The 17,257-nt window shown below is 36.2% G+C and overlaps 1 protein-coding gene across 6 annotated transcripts in view; it reads right to left on the reverse strand.

Annotated features, from left to right (window-relative positions):
• Positions 1-9,715: 9,715 nt before the first annotated feature.
• Positions 9,716-17,257, reverse strand: part of LOC131069023 (protein DETOXIFICATION 42) — a 36,560-nt gene continuing 29,018 nt past the window's right edge. For all 6 annotated transcript variants that reach the window (XM_059219931.1, XM_059219933.1, XM_059219934.1 and 3 more), the window contains 6 exons: positions 14,418-14,581; positions 13,783-13,854; positions 10,799-10,915; positions 10,614-10,709; positions 10,413-10,534; positions 9,716-10,252 (listed from right to left, as the gene is read on the reverse strand). In XM_059219931.1, the coding sequence (XP_059075914.1) occupies positions 10,201-10,252; positions 10,413-10,534; positions 10,614-10,709; positions 10,799-10,915; positions 13,783-13,854; positions 14,418-14,581 (623 nt within the window). In that variant the 3' untranslated portion in view covers positions 9,716-10,200. The remainder of the gene's footprint in view (positions 10,253-10,412; positions 10,535-10,613; positions 10,710-10,798; positions 10,916-13,782; positions 13,855-14,417; positions 14,582-17,257) is intronic.

Consider the following 17,257-nt stretch of genomic DNA (forward strand, 5'->3'; position numbering starts at 1 on the left):
TTTATACACCATTTGATATTCATTCTAAGTCATGCGGTTAAGGTTTCATATTCATTTATGTTGTTTAAGCTAGGGAAATTTAATTGATATGAATTTGGGATACAATTACCTTGTGGAGTGATAAAAGGGATGTCAACTCCTTGCACAAGTTGATTATAAGAGTCATCAAAGTATAACTTTCACAAGTGTGATGATCTAGTTACGAAAAACTTCGTTGAGGAATTCTAAAATAAGGGGGTGATCTACATCTATAGGTGTATCTGCTAATTGGTCAAAAATAGCTTAGCCCTTGATAGCTCTATGATCCATATATTCAATGTCAAATCCACTCTCAATATCATGACCTATTTTGCCATATGACCAATAATGGTATCCTTGGATAAGAGATATTTCAAAAGATCAACTTTAGAAATGAGCTTTGTTTGATGATTAAGCATATAACATTGAAGTTTTATTATGCAAAACCAAGGGCTAAACATGCTTGTTCAATTGGAGTGTAATTAAGCTCATACCCTACTTAGATACAACTAATATAATAGATGGCCCTCTTTTCATGTATCATTGTGTTGCACAAGAAGAGCACCTAAGTTGTAGCGGCCAATATGTATAATAGTAAAGGTTTTCCTTGAATAGTTGACATCAACATTGGAGATGAAGCTAGATAGTCTTTTGGTTGTTGAAAGGCTTGTTGGCACTTCTCATATCATTTAAATGTGGCATTATTGTGTAAGAGATGTGATGCAGGAGCACCAGTCTAGTTCTTACCGGTTGGGTAGTTTTCAGTGGAATAGCTTGAGAGCGTGGCATTTCTTCATGTTTGAGTGTTTAGCATTGTGGTTTTGGTTTTATTCCCTTGTGTTCATGGTCTTTACCATGTTCAAGTTTCATAGCATTAGGCTTTGTTTCCAGTGAGATGTGGATTTCGGTATTGTCCCGGTTGATATGTTCTTACCAATTAGCCTGGTTGTATGTTTTCAAGTTGCGGTTGATCTCCGTGACTTGCGGATCGTTAGAGGTGTTTCTTTGGGCCTTGGCCGATATTCCCGGAGGTCTGCGCATCGTTTTATGTTTTGGATTTGATCTTAGTGATTTGAGCCGACATGTTACCATTGCATGTTTCATGAACCGGTTGGTCTTTGGGTCGACTTGATTGAGTTGTAATTATTTGCAGATGGTATAAATGGAAGTTGGTGAATCATTTGAGGACAGAGAGAAGTTAGAAGATTGAAGACAGAGCTTTGAGATTGAGTGAAGATGTAGAATCGGCGAGATCCTAATTCGGTAGGACTGAGGCCGGAAGGCTGAGGTCCGGATTATGGTAGAACCGGCAGACTATTCCTGGAAGTTGATTTGATATCAGGATGATATGCGGATCTCGTATTGCATTATAAGCATTGTTTGTATCCTAGACTATGATCCAGCATGTGGCATGTATAATTCTTCAGATTGTAATAAGATTCATTCACATTGTTTACCGATTATGTGTTTTGTGTTGTTATCGGTTGTTCTTTCTGTTGTTTCCGACATCTTGTTACCGGTTACCGATATGTTTTGCATGATTTATGTGTTTAGCTACAAGGTTGGGTTGTCCTTCATTGGATCTCCCTACCTTCACTACGTCAAGATGTGTAAAAGGATGGAACTTGTCTGCTTGTTGAGTTATGAAATGTCAGACTGCTTGATGTTTTCATTGAAGGATACATAATTGTTTTAGATTGGTTGGAGGAGGCATGTAGATTATAGCTTTGACTTTAGCAAAATCCACTTCAATGCCTCTACAGGAAACAATATATCCAAGCAACTTCTCAGAAGTGACACCAAAGACACATTTTTTGGAGTTTGATCTCACTTGATACTTTTCTAGTCTATCAAAAATAATTGCAAGAATATTTAAGTGAGTGTCTCTTGTGATCAATTTTCCTAGTAAGTCATCTACATTTTCTTCCATGATATTGTGGAAAAGGTCATGAAATATTATTATCATTTCTTTTGATAGGTGGCCCTTGTGTTCTTTAAACCGAGGCGTAACATTCCAACAAAAGGTTTCCCCAAGGTACGTGAAATTTATTTTACGTTGATCTTCAGTGGCAATATGGATTTGATTATATCCTAAAAAATCCATCCATTAAAGAAACCATTTCATGACCATATGTTAAGTCCACTATCATGTGTATGTTGGGCAAAGGGAAGTCATCTTTAGAACAAGCTTTGTTTAAGTCTTTGAAATCTATAAATATGCAGATGCCCCTGTGAGTTTAGTGACTAGGACAAGATTAGAAACCCACTCTAAAAAATTAATAGGTCTAATGAACCCAATGTCTAGTAGTTTTTGAAGCTTCACTTTCACCAATAAGGCTACTTGAGGGGTGTATATAATGCATTTTTGTTTCACATGTTTTGCATTAAGAAAAATTGTCAAGTGATGAACCACTCATGAGGGGTCAAGACAGGGACTATTCACATAAGAGCACACAAATTTCACTCTTATTTTGTTTAAATGTTATGAAGTTTTCTTTTTCTTGGGGTGATAGGGACGCTACAACAAATATGATCTAGGTTCCTAGATTTATCTCTTGTGATTCTTCCACTAAGATACAACACCTTTCTTAATATTTGGGAAGATCAAGGCTAGTTATTTCAAGAGTGCTTTCATTTGCAGGTGATGCATCATTGATGTTCACACTAAAGGATCATTTTACTATGTTTAAGTCTTGATTCTTGTTGAAGGAGTTAACTTGTGTACCAAAGTATGCTCTCTCATCGACTTTTATGGCAAAACCAACTTTATGATCTTCTAATGGCATGCTTTGTCATAGTCTCATGAATTCAATAATAGCTTCATCATTTTGAAAAGTGTCTAGGATTGGCAGTCCTTGTTGTTCCCAATCTATAAGCTAAGGATAAACAAATTTAAGTTCTTTAGGTTGAGATGTGAAGGATATAGCTAATAAGATGAAAACTCTATAGTCTCATAATAACTTGACAATGTGCATAAAGGAGTCTTTGAAGGTATCAGGATTAGTAGTTTCACCAACAAGAAAAGACCTAGCTTCTTCCATGAGGATATTCACAAGCTCAAAGGTGACTTTTTAGGGAGTCCTAAATTTGAGTCCTTCATCATTGTACTCTTCTTTGTGGATATAGACTCTATGATTCCTTGTCCTTAACAATGTAAACCATTACCTTGAAAATGTTGTTCTTAATTATGAGAATACCCTTAGGATATTTTTCAACAAGTATGATAGGTAAATCTTCTTCACCATCCTTGTATAACTAGGTTGAAATGTCTTCTTCTATGTTTTCTTTTCCCAACTCATCCCAACACACAAATGTGGTAGGTTTAGCTTTGATAACTATTGTTGATAAGTCTTGTTCATGTTTAGGTTTGCCATATGTTTTAGGTGAAATTGGAAGTTGTCCCACATAAAAATATTGGTACATGCAATATTCTCCACAACCTTTGTCATCTACTTGAACCTTGGTCTAGGGAATGATGGCATTATATGATGAGGCTAAAGTGGAGGGATCTACATAGGATGGGGATGGAGCTTCTTGATTAATAGGTATTTAATTGACTTCATGATGTTTGGCTTCAATTGTCTTGAAATAAACAAAAGGGTGGGGATCTTCACAAATATTAACTTTGGTACTCTCATGCTTGGTAATTTTTTGCATTGATTATATGTAGAAGGTACGACTTTCATAGCATGTATCCATGGACGACCAAGAAGAATGTTGTGGGGGGTATCGAGGTCCAAGACTTGACAAATAGTTTTAACTATAATGGGACCGACTCGAATAGACAATGTTATTGTTCCTTCACATTCACATTCAACATCATCATTGGATTTTATTATGATGTCTCTCGAGATTAATAACACCCTCAAATATCCTAATTGTTTCATGAGTTCTAGGGTGCAAATATTTTAACATCCTCCATTATCTATCATGACTCTCCTTACCTTATGTTTATGAATCAAAACCTCTAGGTATAAAGGCTCATTATGTGGGGAGTCATTAGAAACAAGGTCTTTCTCTATAAACATCGTGATGGTTAAAGGGTAATCTTACCCTTGCATGTAGTAATGGCACGCTCAATATTTTGATCTTTAGTAACTAAAGTAGAGACCTGAGTATTGGCTTCCCCCTAAGTGAGCTATAGTGTAGTTATACACAACAACAAAATAATCAACATTCTTAACATTGCTACCCTGTTAGAGGTATCTTCTGTTCCATGTTTAGGGAGTGGATCCTCGAATGTCTTAAGATCGCTATTTGATGAGGAAAAAGTGTCTTCAATAGTAACATCACCCTAATCTATGAGGTCTTGGATAAGATGTTTCAGTTTAACACAATCTAAAGTTTTATGCCTTTTGATTCTATGATAGTCACAATACTCATTATCTTTATACCATAGTTGTTTTATTGTTGGTTCTTGATTCTAACTTTGAGTAAAGTGGTCATCTTAGCTTGAACAAGTTTTTGAAGGGTTGTTTCAATAGGTTCTTTGAAAGGAGTGAATTTTCTTCTTGGATTGTTGTTTTTCCTATATGTGTTGTTTTGTTTAGAAAGGGTGATACCTTGTATGTTTATTGATGATTTGGATGGGGTTTGAATAGCTTTTGAGTTTGTTACACCATCATTGATGACATTCTTGTTCTTAGCCCAAAAGCAAAGTTTATCACTAGATGTAGAGGGGTTGTCCTTATTGTCTTTATAAATTTTAATAAAACCTTTAGCAATAAGAGACTCTTCAATAGTGATACATTTTTCTATGATTGCATTAAATGTATCAACACATTGGATCTTCAAGTGAAAGGACATTTCTGAATTTAATTTTTGGACAAATATGTTGACAAGTTGTTTCTTAAGAAGGTGATAAGAACAATTAATTGCTAGACTTCTCCATTGTTGTAAGGAGGAAGCAAATGTTTGTCCATTTATTTATTTTGTGTTGTATAGGTCATTGATAGAAACTTCATGTTCAAAGTTGTGGCAAAGTGTGAAATGAATTTTTCTACCAACTCACAAAAGGACCCTATCCCATAAAATAAATATAAAAACCACTCAATAGCTTGACATCCCAAACTAGAGGGAAAGAGGTGCATTAGGTAGGTATCATTATAAGAGACTTCCATGCAAGCAAGGAAAAAAACCCTTAACAACCCATAAACATAGTACAAAATAATCAATGGTCGCATGACTTGCTCATGGGTACCTAACCCACAACCAATCAAATTTGGTCAATCCTAGGTGCTCCATAACTCTCTGAGGACTCTAATGGCTACAAAATAGGGCATGCAACAACATACAAACTTGGGCGGCCAACTCTAGAAGACATGCAAATAAAAAAATGTCAACATACAAATACACATATACCCCACTCTCGAAGTGGGTGCTTAAATAGAATATTCCTCCCTTATACTGTGTAACCGCCACCAATGATTGGATCCACCTTTATGAATGCAATTACTATATGTTATAGGTGATTAAATATTAAATGTTTTAGCCTCTCATCCCTAGACATCCAACGCATTCCAGGGATCATGGGAACACATGAAAATGACTTAGGCTTAGGATTACAAAGTTAATGTCACCTTATCCTAATATTCTAATGTTTCTTCCTCTTTCATTTCTAATGCATTAGATACATGGAATAATTTAAATGTGTTTGTAGTTTCTTTTAGCATTGTTGATGTTTCTTTCAACATGATTCCTCTTAACAAACAGTAATTATTATTTTTCTTACTTGGATGCATTGTAGGTTTGGAGCATACACTTTTCACAATACTCTTTATAGCTTTTTAAAAAATTATGCAATGTACTTTAATTTATCATACTTCATTTAAAGTCATCAACCCACTAAAATGAGGTTAAAATATAAATATCTGAAATTGTCTACTTTATAATTTTCATCTTACATTTCTACATGCATTTTAGTCTCCATTCCTATTGTTTTATTTTAGCATCATTCAACCCCATTTCCAATATGAATACCTATCACGAATATGCAAAAATTGAACGAAAAGCCAATTTCCAATATGAATACCTATCACAAAATATGCAAAAATTGGATGAAAAGCCTTAAGATCTTGTCCTCTATCCCATGAAATATGGAGACTTGTTCCTAATAGAACACCAACAACCCTAAGAATTCATGTCCATGTTCAAAGCTAGTCGTCATATTCAATTAGATCAGGATCTTCCTATAAACCTGGTTTAAACTCTCATGTTTTTCTTCTTACATTCTTCCTCTCTTGATGCACATATGTTGATACTAAGTTTTCTAGAAGACACCTTTGTTGTAGAGACAAGCAACTACACCATTGAATATTAAAATTTAGAGCTCCACTTGACCTCATCCAACACCATCTCCATTAATATTCCTTCCTTCTCTCCACCATTTCTCCATAGATTAACATCTCCCTGTCATCCTAATTGCATGACTTTAATTGTTTGGTCTCTGAGTAATCCATTAACACTTCTTCTTTTCAAAACCTTTTACCCATTATTTTCCCATTTCAAATCTCAAGCTTTTACCCTTCATCTCCCTAGCCTTCTCCCTTGCAGATCTTGTAAGCATTTTCATCTCCTACTTATCCTTCACTCACTTGCACAAACCACATTAGTGTAGAGATCATCGAAAGAGGTTCGATTCTTAGGTTCTCAAATCTCTTCCCACCACTCTAGCACCTCACATAGGAGCTCATACGCTCCAAGTTTTCATGTGCTATTGTGGATGCTGAAATATGTCAAATATGGGACTACTAGGGGAAAGGACCCAGTAGTTGTGCACCCTAACTTCACGCTTCTCAAAATCCTACTTGGAAATTTCAAATCACTCTAATTTTTTTACAGCAGCTTACTTGGCAAGTCCCCTGCTTATAACTAAGGTTTCAGGGCCACATCATCAAATATGATGCCACATCAGCATGCTTTTTGCCAAGGTGTCCAAAACAGCCCCCAAAAAAAGTGAAACCAATAGGCATGCAAAAGAGACCCCAACAGTTGTGCAGCTATATGGCATCACCTGATTGATTACTTTTTACAATATTAGTACATTTCTTAACAACTATTGATACATTTCCTAACAACTGTTGGTACATTTTCTAACAAAAATTGATATTTTTTGTTTCAAACAATAGGTTTTATTTGTTCAATTTTTGGAACAAAAGGTATCAACCACCCTCACAACAATTGGTACATGCTCAACTAGTGGGTCCTTTCCCCTAGGTGGTAAGCCGAACGAAAGTTTTTCATACCATACAATGTATTCATGGAAACCCAAATACCAGAAGGGAAAACTTATCTGCAATGATTAATTTTGGCATTCCATGAAAGACAAATTTACAAACCTTGAGGGCAAATTAGTAGTGTCATTTGAGATCTTCAAATATGAATTGACCCGCTTAGGTCAATTTGTCTAATAACTACTCAGATGGTGACATGGCTATTGTGGAACTTTGGCAATCATGAGATAAACTTTATCGAAAACATTGCTCATTTATAATGTGGAATGTCACATTAATACAGTTGTCCTCGTCACTTAAAAAAATGCACCACGCATTACTTCATCCCAAACAGTATAATTTTGATGTTTTCAGCTGTCATCTTTGGCACGTACATGTGAAAAATAGGGTACAACATGTGGGCACTGGCGCTCTGCTGTCGGGATAGCCAGTGCCCACAAAGTGTCTCCCAAGATTGTTTTTTGTGGCTCGCATGGCGGAAAGATTGCAAGTACTCGAAACTTGAAAAGCCTACTTTCTTCTAAAGAAAAGCATAACCAGAGAGCATAATCAGAGGATGAATATTGATGTGACTTTCCTTATTGATCATATTTTCTCAATAGCTAGATTCCCATGGGTTCAATTCAAGCCAAGGTCTGCCCCTAAGTGTACCTAGGCTGAAAAACTACAACGTTTAAGACAGCTACAAACTTGATATAAATTCCATCAACACATTTGAGGGCTTCTTTAACGGTCATATTAAACACCATTTATTCCAGCAGTGCCTCTTCAGTGCCAAACGTATACCATATTGTCAAATGGGCTTGTAATCTGAGTACAGTGCTCGAGTACCCCTTTCAATTTCCTGGGTTCCATTTATTTTAAGACTAACCCTCTGGTGCTGTATACAAAGTGAATGGCAGAGGGTGTATGCTTGTCCATAATCTTGATATCAGTTTTTTTGGACGGAGCTAGGTAGATATTAAAAACACATAGAAACATCTTCCAACAGAAATCTCAGTCACTTCCAATGTTTTCGTGGGGATGTGTCCCCAGGGGTTCAGGGATCATCCCTGATGTCCTAGGGACTCGGAGACTTGGTGGGATGGACCCTTTTTTCACAATTTGTTAGGAATTAATCTTTATTTAAGTAAAGGTAATTATTTTACTTGTTACTTGTAGGACCCTTTTACTTGTTACTTGTAGGAATATTTCAAAGGAATTCCTAAGATTCTTTTGTCTTATTTGAGTATCAAGACTTGTGTGAGAATGACTCATTTTTATTATTCCTATTTAGTGGACTATTATGCCTCCCTATGAGGATCTTGACATCTTGGAGACACATAAGATGAAAGGTGGCATGCATGGAGTGGGAGTTCTTATGCAACTCTTTTTTCACCTCTATTTATTTGAGGTGCTTCTCTTATTCTTCATATGAAGCATTCAATGCTTGAGCTTTCTCTCTTTCTCATTGCCATCTTCATAATATTGGGGGCTCTTTCTGTGTTTTTTCCCTTACAAAATCTTGTGTCTTCTCTTGAATATTTGGTGTACATACTCTTGGTTCTCTAGATTCTCATCTTCAATGGTAATCTTTCCCATCAAACGATTGCTCTTCGATTAATACTTTCCTTTATTTCATTTAATATTTCTTTAAGAACTGAACAGCCTGCTCCATTTGGTGAATGAAAAACAAAAATAAAAATACTTTACAGCAAAAGGCTAAGATCCTCTAAAAAGGTAAGAGGAGAATTGTCCTTGTAAATTCAGCATATTGTTATGTGTGTTTTTTTAAATTTGCTGCTCTTACTTTGTTTAAATTATTTAAATAGCCATCCCCCACCGTTCCCGAGCTGTCCCCAAAATTTTGCCATCCTCATGTCACCATATTCCCCCATCCCAGAAACCCATAGAAACACTGATCACTTTTATAATTAGCTGTCAATAGAGATAAACACTCCACTACAAATAAGTACATTAAAATAAGCTTGGGAGGCCACTGGGAAGCATGCAACATTATCCCCAGAGAGTGCAACATGAATGAGTGGACTATTTAGGCAGTCATGGATTAGAATAATTCTACAAAAGAGAACTATTACTTATTTAATTCAGTGGTTATAAGATTTGTATTTATCTCCTACTAGTAGACTGATTTGTATTTATCTCCTACTAGTAGACTGATTTGTATTTGTCTCAGTTTATGGCTTAAAATTACAATATTGCTTCTTCCTGAGATCTTCAAGAAGATTGAGAAATGGTTTGAATGATGAATCCCTATAATGTTGAACTTCAATCTAATGCAGATGTTGTAATCTTTGAAGAATGCATAAAATGATCAAATTTTTAATAACCATGCAGAACAAGTGCCATTAGTAGACTGATAAGCTGGTTATTTTGAATTTTTAAAATGCATTACATGGTGAGTTGTCATCATCAACTCAGGTTTAACTCGAAAAAATTTCAGAGAAAAAAGAAAGCCTCAGAAATATGCTTAATCTTTTTTATTCATATCAAAAGATCAGGAGGAGGTGACCTTATATCCCATGAGTAAGTGCTCCAATTCCCTGATTTGTATGCAACTCTGGCAATAGCCAAAATATATGAAATTTGTCTTCTGACATATATCAGTTTATTCTCATCTACCTACCCTCATATCTGGTATTTTGAAACAGACCATGATTGACAACCTCCCTAATTCTATGATACCTTTTTGTTTGTAGCTACATGAGAATTAAAAAAGTGACAGAGACGCAAACATTCGTACTATACATGTTGAAGGATACAAGATTCTTGAGAACCTGCTTGAAAGAGAGTCCAAATATCATAAGTAAACATTGCATACAAGTGGCCTCAAGTCTCCAGACTCAATCGACATTAATCTTCAAGTCCTTCCTTGTTATTATGTCAGCAAGGCAGCACAAAAATGAAGGAAGATCGCCTGGCTAAGAAATTAAAGGCTTTATTTCAGCTTTTAAATTTCCCAATTTTTGAGAAACCTCCAAGGTCCAGTTGCAGTTCCTATCCTGCAACATGGATGCAATGCCTAAGGTTCAAGAGCTAACATTGTATTTACGAAGATATCCAACATCCTCTAGTTGGTATATGAGCCATCCACAGTACCTGCTTTAAATAACACTAGTGATGGTGATCCTTAGCTAAAAACACGGAGAATAAAGGACCTACCTCCATACGCCGGCTAACATCCGCAACGTCATCAAAATTGTCAACCCAACCCATATGCCAACAAAGCCCCAAAGTGGAGACAATACCAATAAGCATAGAATGGTAAATATTGATACGGAAACCTGCAAAAATTATAAGTAAGAAACCAAAGATAGACGATTCAATCCAAGAGAACCTTGACCATTAGACCAGAAATATCACCATTGTATATGCTGCATAAGCAAAGTCGGAAGCTCCAAAATTAATGCCATCAAAAACAAATGCCATAGCGTTGAGTGGTTGAGTTGCTGCAACAAACTGTATGCAGAGAATAATGACATCAATAAATATACACAGATTCCCACAGTCAAACAATAGCTAATCCCAATTGAAAAAGAAATACTCACAGGAATCCCAATTTGGGTCATCTTTAAGACATCTATATCTTTAGTGAACAATTTGGATAAAAAATGCAAGCTCCCTCCAAGGACCATAGCCAGGAAAATTCCAAGAACCATCCCCATCTGTAACATAACAATTTTTGCAAATGGTAATGCAGATCAGTCTATATACATGACTATAATTGTGACAGAAATGAGAAATACATTATTTTATTTCCAATGGATTCTGCTAAATTTGGAGACATGGTAGATTGAAGGCATACAGTTACAGAACACATTGTTTACAAGGTCAGGTGTTTATATATATATAACTATATGTGTTCTGTAACTGTATGCAAGGTCAGGTGTTATATACATAAAGTTTAAACACCTGACCTTGTAAACAATTCTCTCTCTCTCTCTCTCTCTCTCTCTCTCAGAAATAAAAATTTGTAAGGACATTTCTAATCTCCATAAAGTTTGGGGCTGGTTTGAAATGCAAGATAATTTGCAATAACATTTGGACATGTAGATAAATAATAAATCTGAATAGCTCAACGCTTATTGTAAATATATGAAGCAAATAAGAGACAGAGGGGATCTTTTAAAGCCTAATTGAAATAATATCTTTACAGCTCTGAGACGAAAGAAAACTTCCAAAAACATTCTCCTATAAGTTTATAACCCATCCTCTAGAGAATTACAAAAGTCTTGAACTCTTGGGCATACCTGTGAATAAATGAGAATGATTCTCAATGTAGACTAGTGTAATATTTAAATACCACATTGTAAAGCTTAGGCTTTGAGGAGAACTTGGCCTTTGAAAAATGATTTTTTGCCTTCAAAAATGTTAAGGCTGGTTTGAAGCATGCTCACCGTTGACCAGCAGGCTTCTAAGGAACAAAGATTGAGGATTCAATTATGCCAGCATGACAGCATGGATTGATTATCCCCTGCGGTGATTTCCTAACCACACAAGCTTCAACGACTTAAGGGGCCAATGCTTTTAAAATCAACACCCATTAATGCTTTCCATCCAAAGACCCATATAAATAGATGGAGCTTCAAAGGAATTTAGAATGAAAAAAGAGGACTCTAAAACAAGATCAAAACCAGGAAGACTGGCTATGACAAGTAGAGAGGAATGAATATAACTGATGCCGAGGGAAGTGACAAATCTAAGAACTAGGAAGAATTGAGACACTAAGAAGGGAACAGGAGAAAGGAAGCCACGAGTTAGGTTGAGAGAGGGATGTGTTCAAAAAGGGAAGTAGAAAGCAAGGGTAAGAGTGGAGGTAGAGGTGGTGTAAAGTGGGGGAGAGAGAGGGAGAGAGGGGGAGAGAGAGAGAGAGAGAAAGAGAGAGAATGCCGCACAAGGCTCAAGTTCCACCCACCATCTCACTTAAAGGTTGGATGGGTGGCCGTTGATGAAAATGGCTTCCTTGAGTTTTCTCTTGAAATAATCACCCTTTTCACTAGGCACTTGCACATCCACAAGTCAAATGTGATGCTTATTGGTGGATGAGTGTTTCACAAGGGTAGATTTTGTGATCCACTCATGCCTAATGTCAAAGAGGATGAGGAAACTTGGGGGAGTGAATGAGGATGAGGAAGCACACAAAGGAGGTTGGAATGGATGGAGTTTAATAGAGGATGCCACACAAGGCTCAACTTCTACCCTTCATATCAATTCAGGTTGGACAGATGGTTATTGATGAAAATAGCTTCCTTGAGTTTTCTCTTGAAAAAGTTATCTTTAGTAAGGGCTTGCACATCCAAAAGACAAATGTAGTGCGTAGTGGTGGATGAGTGTTCTTCAGTGCCAGAATTTGTGATCCACTCATGCCTAATGTCAGCACTATGCTCTTTGATTCTAGTGCTGATGGAACATGATGTCTCACCAATGTATGGGCTCCCACAAAAGCACTCAATCTTACAGATGCCCAAGTTGAGAATAAAAGCTATGGGATCTTTGATTGATGGGATTAGGTTTCTAATCACAATATAGTGTAGGTTTCTGATGGTAGTGTAGGGTTGAAGGGAAAAGTTGACAAGAAAGTCTCTGGGATCTTTGGCCATTCTAGTGCTGATGGAATAACCTGTCTTACCAATGTACACGATCCCACTAGTGCACAACATTTTACAGAACCCTGAGTTGAGAAGAAAATCTCCGGGATCTTTGGTTGATGGGATGAGGGTTTTGATGAGGCCTCTAGTATCTTTAGTAATTTTAAATTTATATAGTAATGGCCATTTTTAGTATATAATTGAAAAAGCAGTTGAAATTTTTGACAGGCTAGATGAATAACGAACATAAGGTTTTCACAGTCCATGAGATGCAAAAGTTGGATGCACAGTTTTTTCCAGAAGCATTTTTTACTTTTGCCGGCTGAATGGCAATGTTGTTGTTGCCTCTGAAATTGCATATAAAAATTGATTTCAAATTACAGAACAGATCAACGTGTTCTAAACACAGTGAATCCCTTAGAGTATATGCATAATACACAATGCCCTCATACCCAGAATTAAGAATGAGTTTGGAATTTATAATATTTGCAAATAATGAAAATATGAATGGAAGATAATAGCATGTTTTGACATCAGAATCAGTGGGAAACGTGCACAAATACAAGAGATTATGCATTCTAATATACCAGAAAATATTATGTTCTGGAGACAGTGCCATTATACAGATAGGCCGGTCAAAGCCAAAATGTTGAGCATGGTGTCAATGAAAACAACATTCAACAATAATGAAGCACATAAGGTGTCAAAACGGATTATTGGGAACCATCAAAGAAACCCATGCTTGGCAGCATGGTGAACTATCTGCTAAAAATATATTGCAAAAGATTTTAAAAACCATATAAGGAACAAAAAGATAACATGTAAGTTTGTAACATAACATAGTTATAAACGTTATAAACTTATACGAGTAACTAGAAGTAAAAAGAGTGAATTATGGTGCTCGTGGAAGGAAGGGCATGGTTGTAACAAGAATATGAAACTACCTGCAATGTCCTGGCAGCAGTGCTCCTTGCTTTCTCGAGGTCAGCTTTTGCAAAAGCAGTTGCCAGGATAGCCTGAGTGAAAAACAAGAAAATGATTAGCACATAAAAATGCCTATTATTTAATTATGGAATCATTCTCGAGTACAAACCATTCATATGATTAAAAACGTGAATGTTCCACTAAAACACATTGGGAATCTGTACACTTTGTGATGTCAAATGTTGATAAATGACTTTTAGCCTCCATAATTTCAGGCAATTCAAGAAGCAGCTAATTTGCAGAAGCATGAGTGAACTCTATAGAATATACTCAAAATTTATAACTTATCATTTTCTTGGTGGAGTTAGACATTTCATACACTGCAAGGGACTAATGTGATCAAGGGACCTGAATGAAAAGGACTCAGTAATTTGCTAATTAGCGATTAGGCAAATCTTCATTGAATCCTTGCTTGTAAGACAAAGGGCTCTATCACTGTCGTGCAAGTTTGAAAGACCAAAATGATCACTTCCGTGAGATTGGAAACTAATCTTGAAATTGTTCATCTCCATATGATTCGTAGAAACATCTTATCTCCTGCTTGATGGGTGATTAATTATTGTTATAATCACGTGGTTAATTTGATTAATCTCACCTGTCCAGCAAGAGCTAAAGCATCTGCAAGAAGAGAAGTTGCCATCCAAATCTGCATGCAAATCTGAAATGCTGCCATTGGAACTGGCCCTTGTCGTGCAGCCATGGAGGCTGCCAAAGTCAAACAAAATGTTACAGCGGTAACTCTTGCAAGTAGTAGAAGACCTGTGCAGAGATCAAGCATAACATCAAGGAGTGATATTTGAAAGTAAAAATAATTGATCCTTATGAAGCATAGATGCCACTACTCTGACATTGTACATTGAGGAAGTCAAATATGAAACTAAATGTATTGTCAAAGATGGTAGAATATGCCTCAAGCACCATATGCAATATAAATTGGGTTGTAAAATTCTATTTGAAGGAATATGCTCTTCAATACTTGATGGTGAGTGGCCTTAAAAGATATTGTTCCAACACAAGACTAATGATTGTGTCAAATATAGCTATAAATTTTATTTTGCCATAAAACATGTCCTTCCATTGTTATTGCAAGTTAAAGAGATATACTAATGTGATTGTAACAATAATTAAGTGCCAAGAAAGAGAACCTCTTATACATATACATACATTTTGCATAAAGAAAAAATGAATCTCTTACAGATGCTGTATGCACCGAATATAGCAAAAACGGAAGGATGGTAATGTAAAAGTAACTATAATGTGTTATATGATTCTATCATTGTTGTATGATAGAGTCTCAAGGGCCAACGAGCTCATATTTATTAAAAAAGGACTTCCAACTCCAAGAGCTCCATCAACAAGGAAGTATATAAGTTTTGTATTGAAAAGTGTTGAAATTTTATATAACATCAAAATCTTAACATGACCAGTTCATTGATTTCTAGATATTATTCTGGCAGGTGTTACAAACCAGATTTCAATTTTGGATTTAGAAAATCCACAAGAAACTCCAAGAATCAAGAAACATTTAACTAGACTAGATTTCACCGTAATACCAGCCTGCAATGCATATTGATCTTCAATCCAGCATAGCTAGTGACCATTCAAGAACTTTTTGCATGGCACAGCCCAAGGATATGTGTGATTGTATCTTCTGAACTTGAATTTTCTCTCAGTCACAGCTTTGTATCAAAAAGTGGCTATCAAGTATTTTTAATCAGCGAGGTCATTGTTATGAGGCTTGCAAGTTGGCAGTGAAAGCACAAGATAGGGTTTGGATCTGGTAAGAAATCTCACACCTTTGGATACAAAGTAGCTGGATCAGTTCATGATCTCTCAGTATCACCTAAGTGAGTAATATGAAATAGTGACTAAAATGTTTTGAAGTTGCCTAAGAATTTTTGACATAAAGTGGTTCCATGAGTTGTGAGTTTTTGTATAACTTCATGTGAACGGAGGAGAATGGAAGATGCAGATGGCCCTGTGACCAATATCAGCAGCAACAATCAATAATAAGAGTAATGTCCTGAGGCACTGCAGAAGACTTGCAGACTGCATTTCAGTCATTACCTCAATAAGGGATATTATACTTAAAACTTGGATTCGAATTCAAGCCATTTAAAGTGCAATCCATTCAGACTATTGTACTATGTACAACACAGTTGCTGCAGATCCAAACAATTATATTAGCTTTTCTTGTAGAACATAATAATGAACTAAGATAAAAGCATAAATCTCACCTATATTCTCATGGGCACATGTCGTTCACCAGATCATAAGCTACAAATCATAATTGCAAAGAACTGCAATTACTCACAGGACTCAAGTAACTGCAAGCTGAAAACGCAGGAAAATAACTCCCAGAAAAACTCAACCCAATTAATAGGTCTACCTTGCCATGAGTTTTTGGCATGACTCACCAAAAACACACAAAAAATCGTCCCAACTCACAACTAGGACAAAAGCTCAGCCAATTAAAAACAATTTCATGACCGATTTTAGAGTTATTTTTGGGGGTTTGTTTTTCTTTATATTTCTAAGGTGCGTTGAAACTTGAAACTCCATGAGTCTACAGCGCTACTGCTCAACAACTGTAGCAAAATTTTAAAATAGCATCCTGGGTCTGTTTAAAACCACATCACAGGCATGTTACCCTCTATACTCGTTACACATTATACATAATAGAATTTAGTATTACATAAACATTAATAATTTAGGGCTGAGAGTGGTGTGGGGGCCACAAAAGAACAATAAAATAATTTTTAATCCATTTTGAGCCTTCTTTTTTCTAATTGTATGTATTGTATAACTACAGGTGTATGTTTGGCTGTCCTGAGGACAGTTAAGGGACGTCATTGACATCCCTAGCCATCCCCACGAAGTCCCCACATTTCCAAGATGCTTTTGGGACATTAAGACCAAACAAAATTGAACAGGATGGCAAAGGTACATTTTCAAGACCTCCCCACATCCCATAAATGTCCCCAATATGGGGACATGTCCTGAGGAACATCAGTATCAATGATTTTTTTATGTTATCTCCCATTTGCTAGGTTTTATTTTCATTTTTCCAAAAAGAATATGGCTTCTGCAAGTAGGAGAACTAGTGGCAAACTTAAGAACCCTTGCTAAAAACACGGGACAGAAAGTTTAATGCAAGATGTGGTTATTTGTAACTATTGCACAAATAATATAAGAGACATAAATCACCTCCAAAATCAACTTGCACAATGATATTGTACCATGAGGTTGTAGCATGTTCAAAAGTTATTCTAACAGTTGCGAAGAAGGCTAAAGCTCTCTTTGCATTATTTGAGCACAGGAAAGCAAAGAAAAAGAGGCCAGCAAAGGTAATGGCAGCCTCACCCCCAATTTTTAGTTATATAGGGTCAAAGGTAGATATAGAGGGCTTTTCTTCTATTGGGCCATGGATACAAT

This window comes from Cryptomeria japonica, chromosome 4 (genome assembly GCF_030272615.1).
Source record: "Cryptomeria japonica chromosome 4, Sugi_1.0, whole genome shotgun sequence".
In the NCBI taxonomy this organism is placed as follows: domain Eukaryota; kingdom Viridiplantae; phylum Streptophyta; class Pinopsida; order Cupressales; family Cupressaceae; genus Cryptomeria; species Cryptomeria japonica.